General features: G+C 50.3%; 1 protein-coding gene across 2 annotated transcripts; it reads right to left on the bottom strand.

Moving 5' to 3' along the window:
* Positions 1-3,916: 3,916 nt before the first annotated feature.
* Positions 3,917-20,792, bottom strand: AFMID (arylformamidase). Of its 2 annotated transcripts, none has more exons than XM_032591141.1 (11): positions 20,679-20,792; positions 19,012-19,102; positions 9,118-9,222; positions 8,987-9,035; positions 8,482-8,567; positions 8,314-8,386; positions 8,027-8,124; positions 7,665-7,743; positions 7,404-7,545; positions 7,109-7,213; positions 3,917-4,173 (listed from the first exon to the last, which is right to left on the bottom strand). In XM_032591141.1, the coding sequence occupies exons 1-11, from the start codon at positions 20,736-20,738 to the stop codon at positions 4,141-4,143; spliced, it is 921 nt and encodes a 306-aa protein (XP_032447032.1). In that variant the 5' UTR covers positions 20,739-20,792; the 3' UTR covers positions 3,917-4,140. The 2 variants fall into 2 exon arrangements, with proteins under 2 accessions (XP_032447032.1, XP_030151620.1); XM_030295760.1 differs by lacking the exon at positions 20,679-20,792 and adding an exon at positions 19,761-20,648.
* Positions 20,793-20,837: the final 45 nt, after the last annotated feature.

Below are 20,837 nucleotides of genomic sequence, written 5' to 3'. Positions count from 1 at the left end.
GTTGTAGTCCTTCCGCCGCGCCCTGCCCAGTCCCCGCCGGCGCTGGTCCTTTCCCCCATGTAGCGCTTTCCCGAATGTTTGCAAAGTCTGGTGGGAAGAGGGGCTGAGGAGAGGCTGGAGTCCCTGTAACGGGTTCAGGGACTGGCCCCTGTCGAGCACATATAAATTAAGCCTGTGCCCACTAAACACTCACTCCCCTTTTTCATAAGTTTTTGTAACAAATATTTAATTCACAGATCAGCTTTTGGCTAAATCAAATTTTACCGATAACAGCTTCTGCCAGTTTGGGCCTTCTGGGTTATTTGTACCACGTTCCTATTGTCTGGAGTCAACATTTTAACATCTAAATGTAGTACCTGAAAGAAAAAAATCTCGAGGCTTTCATCAGCGTTAGTAAAGACACTAAGCATGTGCAGTTTTGGCCGTCGTCAGACTAATTTTGTTCATTTCTATGGGTAACAGTCTAAGAATTGGATAAGAAACTGGTAGCCTGCAGGGGCCCCTGGCGGGCTCAGTGGGTGGAGCCTGTGGCTCTTGATCTTGGAGTTGTAAATTCAGACCCCTCGTGGGGTATAGAGATTATTTAAACAAGTAAACTTACAAAGAAAAAAAAGTTAGTAGCTTGCATTTATTTCCTAGCCTAATGCAAAAGAAAATTGCGAGCAACACGCGCTTGTTTTAAGCTGCATTGCTGGGATTACAAGGGAGGCTGATCATCTCAAACCTGTCACTTTCGTCTTTCCTGTGAATTGCCTCTTCATGTCTGCTTTGCTGTTGGGTTAATGACATTTTTCCTACTGCCGGGTGAGTTTTTATTCAAAAGGCACTTAGCCTCATTTGTCCTGCCCTCCGTGCCCTGGACCCCAGTTTGTTGTCTTTTCACTCTGTCGTATATTTTTTCTTGCAGAAGTTTTAAATTTTTATGCCGTCATATTTATCACTCCTTTTCTTTTTGACATTTTTTTTTAGTTAGTTTGTTTGTTTGTTTATTTTGTAATCTCAACACCCAAAGTGGGCCTGAACTCAGCACCCACCCCCAGCCCCTCCCCAATCAAGAGCCACGGGCTCTTCTGACTGAGCCAGCCAGGTGCCCCTGACTTTTATTTTTTGTTTCTGGCTGGCTTCTTTTGTTTTGATTTTGCCACGCTTAGAAAGGCTTGTTCTGCTCTGAGATGATTTAGAAAAGGTATTCATTGAAGATTTCTTTTGGTTTTCTTTTTTATTGTCAAAGTCTTGATCTTAAAAAAAAAAAGTCTTGATTCTTTCAGAAGTATACCAATGGAAGGTGCATGAAACGGGTTCAGATTTGTTTTCCAAGATCTGGCCAGTTGCCCCCACACTGTCCAGTAAGTGGCTTTGAACAAAGGCAGGTTTGAAACACCACCTGAGTCACATGCTTAAGTCCACTATGTGCTGGGGCCCATCTCTGCAGCGTTGTTTCTGCCCATGGGTCTGTTTGTCTGCTCCTGCTCTAGCTAGATTTTTTTTACAGGTGAATAAACGGAGACCCAGAGTGGCTGGTGGGAGTCTGGAAAGGACAGGGAGTGAATCCAGTCTCCAGGAACAGAGCTCTGAGCAGCTCCTGACTGCTAGGCAACCAAAGAGGGCCAAGACAGACCCCCACCTACTCCACAAAGTCAGAAGAATTCTAGAGGGCTTCACTGCCGCCCCAAAGCTTCAAGTGAGCTTGAAGGACAAAGGGACAGAGAAAGAACTGAAGTCCCTGAAGGCATCGCTGACCTCCCAGACCTGGGTGTCCAGGAGGGGCCGGGGGCAGTGGCAAACTTGGGAGAGAACAAGGAAAGAGAGGGAGGGTGGGTGGGGCTGGTTCCCACCTCAAAGCGGTGTCCCAGCAACGGCAAATCCTGCAGCCTACGGGAAAAATCTGTGTGTCCTCTGTCAGGAACAGGGTGTTCTGAAGTCACTTCCCGAGCTGCAGGGGTGGCTGAGTGGCGCCTCTCACATCCGCAGGCCAGAAATAAGAGACCTCCTCAGTGCTCCGGCTCTACGCGGGCTGCTGGTTTCTATTCTTTTAATGTCACAACTTCTTGGAAACTTTTTCTTTTTTAAAAATTTAAGTAGGCTCCAAGCCCAACATGGGGCCTGAACTCATGACCCTGAGATCAAGAGTCATATATTCTACCATGCTCTACCGACTGAGCCAGGCGGGTACCCCGGGAAACTTTTTACTGTATCATTTAAATGTTTTTTTTTTATTTTTTTTATTAAAAAAATTTTTTCTTTTTAGGATTTATTTATTTATGAGACAGAGAGAGACAGAGCATGAACGGGGGAGGGTCAGAGAGAGAGGGAGACACAGAATCTGAAACAGGCTCCAGGCTCTGAGCTGCCAGCACAGAGCCCGACGCGGGGCTCGAACTCACGGACCGCGAGATCATGACCCGAGCCGAAGTCGGCCGCCTAACCGACTGAGCCACCCAGGCGCCCCTGTATCATTTAAATTTTTAAAAAATATTTATTTATTGTGTGTGAGAGAGAGAGAGAGAGAGAGAGAGAGCGAACAGGGGAAGGTCAGAGAGAAGGGGAGAGAGACAGAATCCCAAGCAGGCTCCATCCTGTCAGCACAGAGACCGTCTCCGGGCTTGAAATCACAAACCATGAGATCATGACCTAAGCCGAAATCGAGTCAGATGCTCAACCGACTGAGGCACCCAGGTGCCCTGCCAGTTTTTAAATTTATTTAGTTTTTTTTTTTTTTTAATTTTTTTAACGTTTATTTATTTTTGAGACAGAGACAGAGCATGAACGGGGGAGGGGCAGAGAGAGAGGGAGACACAGAATCGGAAACAGGCTCCAGGCTCTGAGCCATCAGCCCAGAGCCCGACGCGGGGCTCGAACTCACAGACCGCGAGATCGTGACCTGAGCTGAAGTCAGACGCCCAACTGACTGAGCCACCCAGGTGCCCCAAATTTATTTAGTTTTAAATGTTTATTTTTGAGAGAGAGAGAGCATGAGCAGGGGAGGGGCAGAGAGAGAGGGAGACACAGGATCTGAGGCAGGCTCCAGGCTCTGAGCTGTCAGCACAGAGCCCCACGCGGGGCTCGAACTCACGACCTGTGAGATCACGACCTGAGCCGGAGTCAGGCGCTTAACCGACCGAGCCACTCAGGCGTCCCTACCCCATTTTTTAACAAGCCATGAAAATAGTTATCCAGTCCACAGTCTATTTAGTATAACTTTTATATTCAATTGTTTATAGTAATACAATCATTTATATTAGATGAGAGGAAGAAATTAAAATTTCCCACGATCTCGCTTTGTTTACTGCTGTTACCCTGTGTATATCCCGCTGGTCTTTTCTTCTAGATCTATAGGTATCTGTGTATCGTATGTCACGTGCCCACATAGAGGTCTATGCATCCTTCTTAAGTGAAAATAGGATCATAGAGGTGGCGGACACATTTTTGTTCTGTCTTTTGCTTAGTTTAAGGCATTTTGCTTTGACAGGGCATAACCTAGGGGGCGCAATTCTTGACCTAGGTGTGGCGACAGCCTGGGTTTCCTGCCAGCAGCTGTGGGGTGTCCCGCAAGGAATTTGTTGCAAACGTTAAACGGAGTCTCACACTTTGTGACTCATTTCCTTTGACGATCTGGAATAAATTCAAGTCACTCCTATAATGTCATTCTCGTGTGCCAGCGTCGTGGAAGCTTTTTTTTTTTTTTTTTTTAATTTTTTTTTTTTCAATGTTTATTTATTTTTGGGACAGAGAGAGAGACAGAGCATGAACGGGGGAGGGGCAGAGAGAGAGGGAGACACAGAATCGGAAACAGGCTCCAGGCTCCGAGCCATCAGCCCAGAGCCTGACGCGGGGCTCGAACTCACGGACCGCGAGATCGTGACCTGGCTGAAGTCGGACGCTTAACCGACTGCGCCACCCAGGCGCCCCTTTTTTGAGTATTTTAGTGTTTGAAATTACATGCTACATTCAGCTTTCACATCTGAATCGATCTGATGTATCCAGACCAGCAAAGGGCCGTGGAGATTTTTAGTGGTGTTCAGAGAAAATGGAGGCGCTCCTGGGCGTGGGGAGAGGCCAGGTTGGCAGGAAGGGGAAGCCCGCGGGGTCTTGGGGGGGAGCTTCACCATCGGGGTGCCCGCTGGTGGGGGTCCAATGCTGTCAGGGCTCCTGGAGGATTGTTCTCAAAATCATCTGCAGCGATAAGAAAAGACACATAAGAGGGGCGCCTGGGTGGCGCAGTCGGTTAAGCGTCCGACTTCGGCCAGGTCACGATCTCGCGGTCCGGGAGTTCGAGCCCCGCGTCAGGCTCTGGGCTGATGGCTCGGAGCCTGGAGCCTGTTTCCGATTCTGTGTCTCCCTCTCTCTCTGCCCCTCACCCGTTCATGCTCTGTCTCTCTCTGTCCCAAAAACAAATAAAAACGTTGGGGAAAAAAAAAAAGAAAAAAAAAAAAAAAAAAAAAAAAAGACACATAAGAAAAGGCACATAAGCCTCAGGATTGGAGAGGCGCTTGCAGGGATCTCTCAGGAGGAATCTGATGAAAGAAAGAAACAGGCTGCATTACTGATGATAGAAATGCCACTTAAAATGACAGCCCAGTCCCATCTCTCCTTTGAAGGGTTCAAAATAAGCTCTCGACCACACGTAGACTTACCTCCAGCTCGACATGAGGTTTTGTACGACCCATGAGCTAAGAATGGCTTCCCTCTTTTAAATGGTCGAGAAAAGACCGGAACAATATTATTTCACAACGTGTAAAAATTATGTAAGATTCAAGTGTCAGCATTCATAAATAAAGTTTTCATGTCACTTATGAGCATCTGTTTTCCCCCAGTTGAAAACCTAACCCAGGGGCGCCTGGGTGGCTCAGCCGGTTAAGTGTCTGACTCTTTGATTTCCGCTCGGGTCATGATCTCACGGTTCATGAGTTCGAGCCCCGCGTGGGGCTCCACCCTGACGGGGTGGAGCCCGCTTGGGATTCTCCGTCTCCCAATCTCTCTGCCCCTCCCCCACTGGTGCTGTCTCAAAAAAAATAAAAATAAAAAACACATTTTTTTAAGTAATACGTGCTCATGTTAGCAAATGTGGAATTGCATTTTTTTTTTTTTTACTGTTTATTTTTGAGAGGGAGACAGAGTGTGAGTGGGGGAGGGGCAGAGAGAGAAGGGGACAGAATCGGAAGCAGGTTCCAGGCTCCAAGCTGTCAGCATAGAGCCTGACACAGGGCTAGAACTCATGAACCATGAGATCATGACCTGAGCTGAAGTCGGACGCTTCACCGACTGAGCCACCCAGGCGCCCCTGGAAATGAATTTTTTTTTTTTTTTTGGAAATGAATTTTTAAAATGCACTGTGTGATACCACTGATAATTGAGTTTTTCGTATGCATACATATGCCTCCAGGGGTCTAGCTGTCTATGTATCATTGACTTGGGAATATACTGGATCAGTTGTTTCTTGTGTTTTTGCTTTCACATCTGAATCAATTTGATGTATCCTAACTAATTTTCACAAACTGTGTTCCATTACCTGATTATGTCATCATGTAACCTCATTGGGACATTTAGGTTGTTTCCCAGTTTTGAATATTAATACGGTTGCAGGGGCTATCTCTGTGTATTTCTTTGATTATCCGGAAGAGAAATTCCAAGGAGCAGAATTACTGGGCTAGTGGGTTTGGATCCATATTGCCAGGCTGTGCGCCCCCCGGCGGAACTGGAGAGGACCCCCTCCACCATCTCTCCAGCAGTGCTGGGCATAATTATCATTAGAACATTTTCTCTTCCTTTTTTTTCCATTTTTTAATTTTTTAGACATTTGTTTATTTATTTTGAGAGAGACAGAGACAGTGTGTTGGGGGTGGGGGCAGAGAGAGGGAGAGGGAGAGAGAGAGAGACAGAGAGAGAGAGAGAGAGAGAGAGAGAGAGAGAGAGAATCCCAAGCAGGCTCTGTGCTGCCAGTACAGAGCCTGACATGGGGCTGAACCTATGAAACCACGAGATCATGACCTGAGCCAAAATCAAGAGTCGGGCGCGCTTAACTAACTGCACCCAGGCGCCCCTTATTAGAATATTTTCAATGACAGGTGGGAAAGGACTGTCATTTTAAGTGACATTTCTAATATACCTGGTATAATCTTCCCCCCATGTTTATTGGCCATTTATATTTTTTCTTAAACTATCCCTTATTCTTTATCCATTTTTGTCTGTTTCTAAATAGAAATTAAAACAGTTCTTATTGATTTCAAAGTACTCTTTATACAGTAAGAATATTAATTATGTAAGAATTAAACTGAATGCTATAGGGGTGCCTGGGTGGCTCAGTCAGTTAAGCATCTGACTTTGGCCCAGGTCATGATCTCAACAGTTCGTGGGTTCAAGGCCCGTGTCGGGCTCTGTGCTGACGGCTCGGAGCCCGGAACCTGCTTCGGATTCTGTGTCTCCCTCTCTCCCTGCCCCTCCCCTGCTCTCTGTGTGTGTCTCTCTCTCTCTCGTTCAAAAATATTTTTTAAAAATTAAAAAAAAACACTGAATGCTATCAAAGCCTTACTGAGGGGGCAGCTGATTAAAAGTGAAGTTCTGAAGAACCACTTTCCCGTTGGGGGTGGGGGGGGGTGGAGAAAAAGAAAAAGAAGAGAAGAGAAATGGCAACTCTGTATCTGCCAGGTCTGTGGCAAATACTCTCCCCAGCTTATTCTCTGACTTGTGAAAGAATTCTCCACGTTAAAATTGTAATGTTTGATTTTCAAAAGGATTCTCCACGTTTAAGTTGTAATCAACATTTCTGAACCAAATCCGCCCATCTTGTCCTGTATGGAGTTAGCTCTGCCTTATGCTTAACACAGGCTAACACTTTCCTTGGCCCAGATCAATGCCTCTCCGCCTCGGCACCAAGCCCTATGCAGCTCCCACCTGTGTGCCCAGGCACAGACTCTGGGGCTCTTTCAAAGAGAGGTGAAGTCTAGGAAGCCAGGGGGGGACTCAAGTCCTACCGTAGGGTCCCCAGCCTCCCGGAGGCCAAGGAACTAGTGAATGACTCCTCTGTGCTCCCCACCTACCCTCCTGTCCGTATGTCCGGGGGTGCTAAGGCAGGACCCATGCCCTCCACAGTGAAGGGGATGTGCCCCACCTGGGTGAGCACGTAGTCGTCCTGGGTTAGCTTCCAGATGATTTCAAAGTGATCCACATCGTGGAGTTCTTCAAACGAAGCGTTCCATCCTCCTCTGCACAGTGTCTGGGTAGAAAAAAAGGGCCAAGCAGGAGCGTGAGGCAGCAGGGCCCTGCCTGACCCGGAGCAGGTGCTCGCTCGGTATTTGTTGAATAAATGGCTGATGGTCTTGGGGTCCCTTTGGGTGAAATAAAGGGGAAGGTAATGACAGCGCATGACCCTCAACCTCCGGCCAGAAGCGGGGTGCTGGGGGTACCTGATAAAATTCCCTGGACTGTCGGGAGAATTCGGGGGAGTCGTGTTGGCCCACGATCACCAGCACGTGGCAGGCGGGATCCACGGGCTGCGTCAGGGCCGCCTCCAGGAGCTGCTGTGGACCATTCCTCCGAGCATCCTCCCTGATGCGGGGGTTGGGGGGGGGCAGGCATGGGTCAGGACGGAGAAAAGCCCGTGCGTCACCCCTGGCCCGCCTGCTAGGTTCAAGCTCAGCTGGGGAAGGAGGGGGCAAGTGACTCACAGCGTCATGAGGAGAGGGCCGTTCTGAGAGGTGAACACGATGGGCTCTAGGTCATAGATCCCGCTTACCAGGAAAAAGCCTGTAAAGGTGAAGAGCAGTCAGAGGGCCAGGCTCTAGGTGGGGCCAACACCCCACCCATACCAGGCTTCCTGCAGGCACCCGGTGGGGCAATATGGGGCCAGCCCCAAAGGGGCGAGACCAGGGTAGGGGTAGAGAAGAAGCAAAGACGAGCCCACGTCACAGGGCTCCAAGCCCCCAGCTCAAGCACGTCATGGCTGTTGGGATTTTGTGCAGCCGGTGCGGCCCTCGGGCCCATCTGGGGAGGGAGAGGCTGCCCGGCCAGCCCGCAGTCCCAGGGAGACCTCGGAGGTTGGGTGCGACTGCATGCTTGGTCCAGTCGGCCAGGAGCATCATGGCGGCCAGGTGGGCCCCTGCTGAGTGTCCGCACAGGTAAATCCCCCTGGGTTGGGTCAGAGGAGAGAGAGCCGGATTTGCATTCGGTGGCCCGAGTGCATCAGGTCGGTATCGAGGAGTCCCGGTTCGCCTTCTACTCCACAGGCCAGAGGGAGCAGCTGGGCTGCATCCCGGGGGCTGAATCCACGGTCCTCCCACATCGCGTCGCAAGAGGGAAATCTGCAGTGATACCTACTCATTGCGTGGATACTGCTTCTGGATATACACGATGCTCCGGGTCACTTGGTCTACCATCTGGTCCAGGGTACCTGCACAGAGAACACGAGTCGGGGCAGGGTCCGTCAGGGGCTCTCTCCCCTCCAAAGCCCACCAGGCTTCAAACCTGTGAGACCATCGTCCTTACCTTTGGGGGCTATGTCATAAGCCACTATCACCACGGCCACTCCCTGTGCTGTCAGTGGGTTGACCATGAAGGCTGATGTATCTTTACTGCAGAAAGAGAGACGGAGATATAGTTAAGGATCCCGAGGTGAGATCATCCCTGATTTAGGATGGGCATAAATCCCATGACTGGTGACACTATAAGAGAAGGGCGGGGGATGATCTGAGACACGGACACAGAGGAGGTCCCGTGAGGATGGACGCAGAGACGGGGGTGATGCGGCCACAGCCAACGAACACCCAGAGCCCCCAGCCGCTGGAAGACGCAGGAGTGGGTTCTCCCCTGGCGCCTCTGGAGGGAGCAGGGCCCTGCCCACACCTTTATCTCAGACTTCTGGCCTCCAGAACTGTGAGAGAACGCACTCCTGTGGTCAGACACGGAGTTTGAAGCAGCAGCTCGCACGATCTCCTACACCAGGGAAGAGTGGATGTCCCTTTCTCCCTGTTCATCCAAGCTCCCGACTCACCTTCCGCTCTGCCAGTACCCGCCATGGAAGAACACACAGAAAGGCGAGGCTGTAAGACAGACAAAGGGCGTGGGGGCTGAGCCGGGTGCCCAGCTGAGCCCTGCTGCGGGACCACCCGCCCATTCGCCTACCTTCAGACACTTGCTCGGGAAAGTAGATGTCCAGGTTCTCCCCCTCGCCGTCTCCGTAGGGGACATGCAGCAGGTTCCTCCTGGTGGCTCGGGCCCTTTTAGTAGCTGTCTCGAGAAGTGGACAAGTCACTATTAGCACGACCTGCTGACCTGCAGCAGTTTTCCATTTTACCGAAGGCAGAAACCTTTCTGCTGAAAGCCCCTTTGGGTCGGCCGATCAGCCCCACTTTTCAGAACTCCATGAAAGTTGCCCCTCCCCCCCAAGTCCTCATGATCAACTGTGCGGGGTTCTGGAGCCTCCCCTGGGGGCGTAGTTGCAAAGAGACCAGACTGTCCCACCCAAGTGCGACCAATACTATGTGCTGACATCTGTCTGTAAGTGAGCTGTGGTTCTGAAGGTCACCTTTTACCACCACTTTCTTACGCGCTCATTTTGTGCGTTGTACTCTGTTTCACGCTCCAGGAAGTATAAACTTTTCCAAGTCTTTGGAAAATCAATCTTCTAGGGAAGCAAGATATAAACTCACTTCAAATAAATAACGATATGTATCAAGGCCCGAGAAGATCATACTCCTTGATGCATGAGTCCTCATGCACGTAGTTTTTATAAGGAAATAATCAGAAACATTCCCAAGGACTTGTTTTAAAGATGCCCACAGTAATGCTATGTGTAACGGCAAAACACTGGACACTTCTGTAACAGAAGGCTGCTTAAATACAGTATGGTATATCCCCTTTCTCTGCGTTATCGTGCAGCCCGGCATTCGTCACCCTTGATATATTTTTTACCTTGTTTACTGTCTGTTGCCCTCACTGTCAAGACAAGGGCTTGGCTCTGCCCACCTCTGGACACCCAGGATTGATACGTAGTAAACAATTCAAAGAAAGTTGTGTGGAAAAGAAAGAAAAAGAAAATTGTGTGATAAATAAATATTTCAATAAGCAGTGTTGGGTCAAATGAATATCCAAATGAAAACAAAATAGTTTGTTAGGGCACCTGGGTGTCTCAGTCGGTTAAGCGTCCAACTTCGGCCCAGGTCATGATCTTGAGGTTTGTGAGCTCAAGCCCCGCATTGGGCTGTCTGCTGTCAGCACAGGGCCTGCTTCGGATCCTCTGTCCCCCCCTCTCTCTGCTCTTCCCCTGCTTGTGCTCTCTCTCTCTCTCTCTCTCTCTCTCAAAAATCAACGTTAAAAAAAGTTTCTTGATCCTTACCTCACACCACATCAGATCAGTTCCTGATGGTCTATCTAAACATGAAAGAGAAGCCACAAAGCTCTTGGAAAAGAAAACGGGAGATCTTCACGATCTTGGGATAGACAAAGATTGCATAAATAGGACCCAACATGTACTAATCAAAAAGGAGGGGTGCCTGGCTGTCTCAGTCAGTAGAGCATGTGACTCTGGATCTCGGGGTTGTGAGTTTGAGCCCCATGTTGGGTGTGGAGATTAATTGCAAAACAGTTTACATAAATACAATAGAGCCTGATCAGTGTGATCTTTCTGATACTGAACATTGGAGCAGTGAGACATGAACTTGGGATCCGCGTCCCTGGAGGTGCCCAGGTCCCCAACCTTGGGGTCCATAGAGGCGGGCCCAAAAGGAAACCAGTGCACCTCTTGGCCGGATGATTCTGCAACGATAGAAGGGACAGACCCAGTAGGAAAAGATAGTTTGTATAAAGTATGTTTAGGCACAAACTAACTAGTAAAATAGGCCGTCTCCATTCAGAGAGACCGCTCAAGGCCAACAGAAACAAAAATGATGGGAGATGCCAAGTTTCCCCCCATGCCAAAACCAGAGACCAGGCTGCCTCTGCAGAACAGGCCAAGGGGCTGTAAAACCAGTTTTGCTGTCAGACCTTGTCTACGGACGCCCCTGTCCTGAGAGTGAAAGGACGAGACGAGGCTTCTTAGAGGAGAGAGATGTGGCTTGCTGTGCGTCCCTGCTCCCTCTCTGGTGCTGGGCAGCGGTAGGGGGAGACTTCCCATCTCCCAAAGCAACCAGCTGCTCAGAGAGCCTGAGGTGTGACTCCTGCAAGTGTCTAGCGAACGGAACAAAACAGGCTCCCCGTGTGTCCCTGTGCCGGCCACACTGGACACAGCTCACTCTGAAGGCCATGCTTAACGGAATGGATCTATTATTAATTAGATAATTTTTTTAATGTTTATTTATTTCTGAGGGAGAGAGTGTGTGAGCAGGGGGAGGAGCAGAGAGGGAGACACAGAATCCGAAGCAGGCTCCAGGCCCCGAGCTGTCAGCACAGAGCCTGACGCGGGGCTCGAACCCACGAACTGTGAGATCATGACCTGAGCCGAAGTCAGACGCTCAATCGACTGAGCCACCCAGGCGCCCCTGTCATTAATTTTTCTTTTGGAGACACAATATGTTTGTATGGTTCACACACACACACACACACACACACACACACACAAGGCTTCCTACGGGTGCCTGGGTGGCTCAGCTGGTTAAGCGTCCAACTCTTGATTTCAGCTCAGGTCATGATCTCATGGTTCTGAGACTGAACTCCATGTCTGCACTGACAACGCAGAGTCTGTCTGGGATTCTCTTTCTCTCCCTCTCTCTCTGCCCCTCCCCCACCTCTCCTAATAAATACACGTTAAAAAAAAAAAAAAAAGGCTTTCCAGTGAAACGTTCCCTCACCGCCTCTCACCTGCCTGCTTTCCCGGCCCCTTGCCAAGGTGACTTCCGTTACTAACACGGATATAGACCCTCTCAACCTTTCGTCCAAATGGCAGCATATAAAATACGTGTCTGCCCTGCCCACTTCGCGTAGTGTTTCTTGGAGAGCTTTCCCCATCTGCACATAGCTTCCTTGTTCTTCCCTTCTTTATAGACCTTCCTTCGCTCTTATATTCCATCTGAGGGTTGCATGCTAACCAGTCATGCCAGTTGCGCAGGCCCAACAAACCACATCCCATCATCAGGAAATCCTCTCCGTGCGTCTCCTCCCGCCTCCCCCTCGACTACCTTGTTGGATGTCCCTCCCCTTCTCCGCTGGAAGCAAGGGCGGCCCTCACGGCTTTCCTACTTCTTCGCCAAGTGCCCTCCGGCCACAGGTGTGAGCCAGTCCTGGGCGCACCTTTCCCTCTAAGGTTCAAGTCCGTCCGGGGCTCCTGCGCGAGTTGGCTCCCACTGCTGTGACCAAATACCACAGGGTGCGGAGGCTTAACCTACACTTACTTTTCACAGTTCTGGGTCCCGGAAGGCCTAGATCCAGGCGCCAGAGGGGCTTGTGTCTGGGGACGGCCCTCCCCTTGGGTGGCGGGTGGCCACCTCCTCACTGGGTGCATACACGCCTCTTCTGGGTGGGCCTGTGGGGCTCTTGGCCTCTCTAGGGAGGCAAGCCCTTGGGCGTCTCTTCTAAGAATCCAGCCAGGTCAGGACCCCACGCTTATGACCTCAATTCACCTAATCACTCCAAATACAGCCACCCTAAGGGTTAAGGCTTCAACATGTGAATCTGGGGAGGGCACAAAGATTCAGTCCACCCCCAAAAGCCCTGGGGCTCTACACAATCAACCCTGCCCAGCACACCTTCCTCTAGGGGTCGACCCTGGCCACCCTAACACCCACTGTCCAGCACCCGCCTCGCCTGCTCCATACTGCCAGAGCGCTTGTCCCTTCTAACGGACTACGGCATTTACTTTGTCCTCTTCCCCTGCCCCGTTAAGAGTCACGACCAGGGCACCTGGGTGGCTCCGTCAGTGAAGTGTCCCACTTCCACCCAGGTCATGACCTCTCGATTCACGAGTTAGAGCTGACGGCTCAGAGCCTGGTGCCTTCTTCTGATTCTGTGTCTCCCTCGCTCTCTGCCCCTCCCCCACTTGCACTCTGTCTCTGTCTCTCCAAAAAAAAAAAAAGAATCACAGTGAAAGACAGCAGAGAATACAGTCAATACCACTGTGATAACGTGGAAGGTGACAGATGGTGACTCCACGTCTCATGATGTGCACAGTCATGTAGAGAACTGTTGAATCATTGCGTTATACACCTGAAATTAATATACCTTGTAAGTCAACTGTATTTCAATAATACAGAAAGAAGGGGGGCACCAGGGGGGCGCAGTCGGTTAAGCCTCCGACTCTTGATCTCAGCTCAGGTCATGATCTCACAACTTGTGGGGCATTCACTTTTGAATGCCCCCCTCTCTGTAAAGAGAGCTTTCATACTCCTCTTGCTTTCTGATCTTATACTCTAGTAAACCTTTGCCTGCTGCTCAAAAAAAAAAAAAACAAAACAAAACAACTCACAATTTGTGAGTGTGAGCCCTGCACCAGGCTCTGCGCTGATGGCCAGGAGCCGGTTTGGGATTCTGTCTCTCCTCTCTGCCCCTCCCCTGCTTGTGCGTACGAGCACGAGCTTTCTCTCTCTTCCAAAATAAATAAATAAAAGTTAAAAAAAATTATTTTTAAATAATAAAATAGGAAGAAAGAGAAAAAGATTCACATTGATGCACAGGCAGGGGTTTGTGTGTTTTGCTCACTGATGTATTCCGTGCACAAAATGAGTGACCAGTACGTGTCAGGCACCCAGTAAATCTTCATTGAATGGATCGGCACCTGAGGAAGGAGTCCTCTGCTGGAGGCATTTGGGCTGGGTTGGCACAAGTAACCCTGCCGTGATCAGCCCCGTGCACACGTCACCACTGTGTGTGGGGGTCTGAAGGAAGCACTCTCAGCAGTGGAACTTCTGCATTAGTAGGTCTATTCATTTCTCATTTTTTTAAAAAAAGTTTATTTATTTATTTGAGAGAGCATGCAAGCGAGCAGGGGAGAAGCAGAGAGAGACAGAGAGAATCCCAAGCAAGTTCTGCATTGTCAGCATAGAGGCTGACGTGAGGCTCGATCTCACGAACTGTGAAATCATGACCTGAGCTGAAACCGAGAGTTAGAGGCTTAACCGACTGAGCCACCCAGGCGCCCCTTCTCAAGAGTTCTTAAAGTATACACGGACCAGTCAGATTCATTTTGTGCCAGAACTAAGAAAAGACTATGAAACTTACGTTCTGAGTTGAAGAGTGATTCAAACCACACAGCTTAGATATGCACTATCATGGACGTGTCTCCCTCAGATATTAAAAAACTCAGCTGACCCTGAGAAAGAGAGGAACTGTTTCTCTCCAGGAGTGGACCCCGCGGCTGGTGACGGGCAGCTGGGTGCAGGGGCAGAGAACGAGGTGACTCACAGCCTCCCTACCTAGGGTGAACACCACCAGCCCTCCAGTCTCTGGACCCCAGGGCAGGAACACGGGAGGACGTCAATGAATAGACCTCATTAAAACGTCCTCTTTTTGGTACTGAAGAAACTGACTTTCTATTATTTGCAACTGAAAGTATCCAAACTCTTACAGACAGAAACCCCAGGCCCGGGGACCCATCCAGAGCACATGTCAGGGGAATTAGAGGAAGTGGAGACCAGAGTCCTTAGGGACTTATGCAAGATACAGCAGGGGGACCACACGGTCCCAGAAAGGCTGAAGACCTTATTCCACCAGGCTGTGGCAGCACTTTAAAAAATGGCAGGGTCCCATCAGCCACCCTCTGGTTAACGATGGGTGGTGGAATTATTGATGATTTTATTTTGTAAATCTATTTGAGTAAGCATATGCTCCTTTTGTAATAAGAAAACAATGGTTACCTAAAAATAGCCGAGGTGGCACAGAGCAGGGCTGCTTGGCCTGCGATCTGGGGATACTGGGAGCCCTACCCTGTTTGCTACTGGTCTATGATGAGCTAAATACGCAAAGTGAAAGTAGGCATTTGGAATGTATGCAATTGTGTCCAACGGCTTTGTCTACTGGCCTTAGTAATAAGAAATCAAGAGCTTTCAAACGAAAACGTGTACACGGATGTTCACAGCAGCCCTATTCACAGTTGTCAAAAGGCGGACAGCCCAAATGTCTGTCAGTGAATAAACAAGACGTGGTAGGTCCATACGACGAAGGCGTGAAGTAGTGATCGGGGTTATATACCGTGGATGGAGCTCCAGAACATCATGCCAAGAATCAGCCACAAAAGGCCACACGTACATGTAGGATTCCATTCCGACCGGGTGTCCAGAATAGGTAAATCCGTAGACAGAGACGGCGAGGGGGGGGAAATGGGGAGTGACTGACGGTAGGGCTCCTTCTGAGGCAACGAAAATGATATTTGGAACAAGGTACTGATGATGGCTGCACAGATCTTGAAGGTTCTAAACGCCACCGAATTGTATGCTTTAAAATGGTTAGAATGCTCAATTTTATATGTACCGTAGCACAGTCCAACAAAATTGGGGCTTGTATCTTTTGTGCCTTTGTTTTTCTCCTTTCACTTTTCCGGTGGAGAGGGAAAAGCCCAAGCCGGGAGCCTGCGAAGGTAGTGGGGTGGGGATCCCTAGTAGAGGCTGTCGGACACGAGGCTCCACCCACGTCACTGGTGATTGGTTCTCCTGGAGAGGGGCGTGGACTAGGACCTGCCGGAAGCTAGCAGAGGCAGGGCGCCCAGACGGCAGTTCGGTATCTGCCTATCTACCCACCTACCTACCTTATTCATCCATCCATCTATCCATCCATGTATCCCTCCCTCATTTCGTGTACAATGTATAGGTACTAAGAGGTGGGGAATAAGCTTAGGAATTCCCTGAGCCTGCACTGATGGGTTAACAAGGCGTAAAGAATTGCAAAGCCATAGGATGCTCACACCCAAGTCTGGGTAAACAAGATGAGGTAAATAAATAGAGAGAGGGTGGGGCAAAGGCCCCAAAAGGAAGGTATATGCGGTAAATAAGATCAGGTATTCAGGGCGGACCCCCCAATTTAGTAGTATAGCAGAAAGCTGCTTTCACAGGAAGGAAGGACCAAGTTAGGTAAACAGGTAAATAGGGCCATAGATCTCTGTGCGGTGAAGCGGCCCAGAGAGGAGCTAATTATCAAAAGAAAGGTGCCTTGCTGACCCTGAGGTAGCACACTCGGGCCCGTCTTATCCCCTAGGCTACCTAAGACAAACAGACACGGCGCCTCCTGTCTGCCGTTAACAACCATCTGCCCGGCGCCAGGATTTTGTTTTATATTGACCCAAACCCCTAACACTGTATATCTTCAAACCCCCTTTCCCTCACGCCCATGAGTTAATGTTCACAGATTTATTGTCTCTTTGTGCACACCCATCACCATGTTTGTAAGCCTTCTGATCCCAATAAAAACAGAGCAAGGACTCTGAATCGGGGCTCTTGTCTTCTCCCGGGCATTAGCCGTCTCTCAGATTTTAATCCTGCGTCCCGCTTTCCTGCTGGACAAGAAAGAACTCTAGACCCAGAGTCTACGACACTAAGAGTCTCGGTAAAACAAGTCTAAAACTACTGACAGAGGAAATAGTTCTGAAAACCTGTCCTGCCAGCTCACCTCTGCTTTCTGCCCCTGCTCACCGAGCAGTCCCCTGGCCTGAGGGAGGCCAGGTCTTTGTGGCAGATAAAGGTGGTCTGACTACTTGTTAAAAAAGAACACCACCCCCCTGCCAGTTAATAGGTTGATGGCTATGAGGATGAATACAAATCAAAGTATGAGAGAGAGAGAGAGAGAGAGAGAGAGAGAGAGAGAGAGAGAGAGATTAAGTCTCCCTGGTGCAGAAAAGGAAAAGAGAGCCTCCTCCTTCCCTTTTCTTAGAGCAGTTATTTTGAGAAACTCTTTATGAATCTTTTCTCTCCCCTTTGAAGTGTACGTAAATATTTTGAAGAGCTAAATGAGTCTCTTGCCAGTTTTCCAACCTCGGAATGTTTTCCTCCAGGACCTGGGGCGTCATCACTTTGCAATGTAACCATCAAAATACAGTGCCCCTGCCCCCAGATTCTGCGGTCAGACAGGAGCCTACCTTCTACAGGTGCCCGGCTCCAAGTTACAAAACTACTTTGTTGTTAAGCTATGGGAAGGTTTCTTTTTCTTCTGGATAAAGGCAATTGGCAAGCACAGATGGCCACCCTCATTACCAGGTGGACTTAGGAAGATCTAGGGGGACAAGTGGCACTGTGAGGCCACCTGCTTCAGCACAGCTATCATTTATCTTGAGAACAGGTATGCAGTGGGGGTATATCTGCCTGCCTGCATAAAAGGGGGAGGTTTCTGGGCTGCCTGCCTGGCTCAGTAGGGAGGGCGTGCAACTCTCGATCTCTGGGTCGTGAGTTCGAGCCCCACGTTGGGTGTCGAGATGACTTAAATGCATAAACAAATAAAAGCTTTTTTTTTTCTTTAAAAGGGTGAGGTTTCTTTCTGGTTTCTATTCTATTGCTCACTCACGGACACTGCCCGACCCACCTCACCCCATCAGGCTGCCCCACTCTTTTCTGGAAGCTCGGCTCCGGGCGGTGGCTACCATCACGAGCTGCGTGGCTTGGGTAAGTTATTTAACCTCATCGAGCAGGGGTGAGGCCCTTGCTCTGGGCACAGCATGGGGGCGTCAGCACCAAAACTTCAGTCATGAAGTTCGTTTTGGGCTGAAGGTCTGTGTCCCCCAGCGCTCATATGTTGAGGCACTGCCCCGTAACGTGATGGTATGACAGTGGTAACTTTGGAAGGTAGTTGGGTTTCGATGGGGTGAAGCGCTATGGTAGGATTAGAGGACAGCTCAGAGCCTGGAGCCTGCTTCGGATTCTGTCTCTCTCTCCCTCTCTGCCATTCCTCCTACTCACGCTCTGTCTCTCTCTCTCCCTCTCTTTCTCTCAAAAATAAACATTAAAAACGAAATTAAAAAAAATAAGAAGAAGAAAGAGGGGGCACCTGGGTGGCTCAGTCGGTTAAGGGCTCAGGTCAGGATCTCAGGGTTCGTGGGTTCGAGCCCCACATCGGGTTGTCTGTGCTGACAGTGCAGAGCCTGCTGGGGATTCTCTCTCTCTCTCTCTCTCTCTCTCTCTCCCTCTCTCTCTCTGCCCCTCCCCTGCTTGTGCGTGCATGCTCTTTCTCTCTCTCTCTCTCTCTCAAAATAAATAAACTTAAAAAACTTTTTAAAAGGAGAGGAAGACAGACCAGAGCTCTCACTGTCTCTCTGCCATGTGAGGATGGCACGGAAAAGGCAGCTGTCTGCAAGCTGGGAGGACTCTCATCAGGGAACCAAACTGGCCAGCACCTCGCTCTTGGGCCTTCTTAGCCTCCAGAACTGTGAGAAACAGATTCCTATCGTTTAAGCCATCCGTTCTATGGCACTTCACAATGGCAGCCCAAGCTGACCAATATAAAGATAAATAGTATTTAAGTGCAACATATATATGTATAAATCAAAATTAATCATTAATGCTAAATGTCCATGGCCAACAAAATGTCAACATTTTGTTTTACTTTTCAAAAAAAATTTTTTTTAACGTTTATTTATTATTGAGAGACAGCGAGACACAGAGCGTGAGCAGGGGAGGGGTAGAGAGAGGGGGAGACACAGAATCGGAAGTAGGCTTCAAGCTCCGAGCTGTCGGCACAGAGCCCGACGCGGGGCTCGAACTCATGAGCCGCGAGACGGTGACCTGAGCCGAAGTCGGACGCCCAACCGACTGAGCCACCCAGGCGCCCCTTTTGCTTTTTATAAATATCAACAACATTCCAGGTTCAGCCAAGTGGGAGGCCTGCCTTTTTCTCACCCTACTTCCTGGTGCCCCCGTAGCATGTGGCCTCACTGGTCTGGGCACTGTCAGCCGAGCAGGAGAGGAGGTGGAACACGGCCTGTTGGGCCTTTCCTGCCCCCCAGCTGACCTGTGGCGAGGGCTCCTGGATGCCTGGCTCTGAGCCAAAGAGGCTTGCGTGGTGCCTGGACTTTGGGAACTGTCCCGAGAGCCGCCTCCTGCCCCCAGCATTCTGAACCACTGCCACATGCTAGAGACCATCCACAGCATCCAAGGGGAGGGCCCCCCGTACCCTCATCCCCTATCTGTGAGTAGGTCCTCAGGGCCTCCTCGGCTCCCAGTCGGATGACCCATCTGCTGGGGCTGTACTGATTCTCCAGCTCCTATGGAACACAGATAGAAGTTTCCGTAAGACCTTTGTTCTCCACACGTGCCCCCACCCCTCCGAATGCCTGCCTTGAGAAGCCCCCTCCCCAATATCTCAGGCTCTTTAGAAGCCCTCAGCTTCCTTCAAGCCCCTGGCATCCCACTCTCCACTCTCCCCCGACACCAATTAATTAGGTATCTCAGATACAACATCACAGGGGCTCTCAGATTCACGGTCTAGAGCTATGGCCGTGCTTTTAACTAGTGGCCAGCCTTAAAGGGGAGATAAGGTCCTATAAAATGTGTTCTGGTTAATGCCACCATGGGCACCACTCCTACTACAGGAGGCCAGGTTGCTGGCGTGGTCACCGCAGAGAAAGTGTGGCAGAGCTTATCTCTGAGAGGCCACGGCTCTGACTGCAGGAGGGCCCAGAGCAAAGGTACAGGGCTCAGGAGGGGGGAATCAAAGGTCGGTCTGGAGATAGTGATAGGCCAGACTGCTGAATCACAGAGGTGAGGCTGGGCAGCTGGGACCGGAAGACGGACGGTCTCACATATCGGGCTAAGACGTTCAGACTTCATGTAGAAAAGTAACAAGAACCAGGTTTTGGAGAAAAAGTTCAAAGGCAAGGAGAAAGAGCGAAGCCCCAGATGGGAAACTGGAAGACAGGGTACCTTCACAGAAGGATCTGGGGCTCTGGAGTCAGATGGGTTGAGGGCCATCCATGCTCCGTCACTTACAGGCTGTTTTACCCTGGGCAACTTATAGTCTCTGAGTCTCAGTTCCCACATCTATATAACGAGCAAAATAGCAGCCTCACAGGGTGAAAGGTCATAAGGCACGTAAATGAAGTAAAACCAGCCATTCAAATGTGGGTTACTGCCTCCTCGAGCTGAACGAGGTTGCTGGCCAGGGTTCTTTAGATCTGTACAATCTGTGCCTGTCAGACGTTCACAGCCGTCCCTGGCACACACGGTGACTGCTGTCACCGTCCTCACTGTTCTTAAGAATGCTAATGATAATGCCACGGGTTTCTGAGAGTCCTCTGATATTGTAGGCAAGTGTGTGGGGGACAGAGAGACAGAGACAGGGAATGGGATTTCTTGGGGGGTTAGTGTCCATAACTTAACCAGATTCTCAGATGTATCAGTGGCCAGAATAAAAAAAAACTAACAAAACCCCCAAAACAAACCAACCACTGCCTGAGATGCGGGGGGAACTGGTTAGGAAGTTACAGTTGAATGATCACAACACATGCTTTGCCGGTGTGGTTTCCAGCCCTCACAACCACCCTGCAGTAAACACCAGCCTTCCTGCATCCAGCATCCTGCGACCTGCCTGCACGGTGAGACCCTGCGCTTGAGGTCGGCAGCGTGGCCCCCTGGATGGCTATCGGCACAGCTTCGGTCTTCTCTGCCCTTAAAAGGCTGCCTGTGGCCAGAAGCAAACCAGACCGGGGCGCCAAAGCTTCGGAGCAGGGCCGGCGCGCTCGGGGGTGGTGGGTCAACGGGCTCCGAAGCTCCGTTCCTGGAACTGCATCCAATCTCCGCGCTGCCCAGCTCAGCCCCAGCCGCCGCCTGCAACCCGCCTACCTCCTTAGACAGCTTCTTCCAGGGAGCCTCGGCCCGGCGACCCCGCTCGGGAACCTCCATCTCGCCGCTACCGCGGGACGGTGCTCCCCGCCTGCTTTTTCTACGCGGGGGGGGCGGGGCGGGGCGGGGCCTGCCGTCCTGGTGACGTCAGCCCGCCGG

The sequence above is a fragment of the Lynx canadensis genome, chromosome E1 (assembly GCF_007474595.2).
Source record: "Lynx canadensis isolate LIC74 chromosome E1, mLynCan4.pri.v2, whole genome shotgun sequence".
NCBI classification, from domain to species: Eukaryota; Metazoa; Chordata; class Mammalia; order Carnivora; family Felidae; genus Lynx; species Lynx canadensis.
Note: the sequence above shows the minus strand (reverse complement) of the source record. Positions and strands in the feature narration are given on the sequence as shown.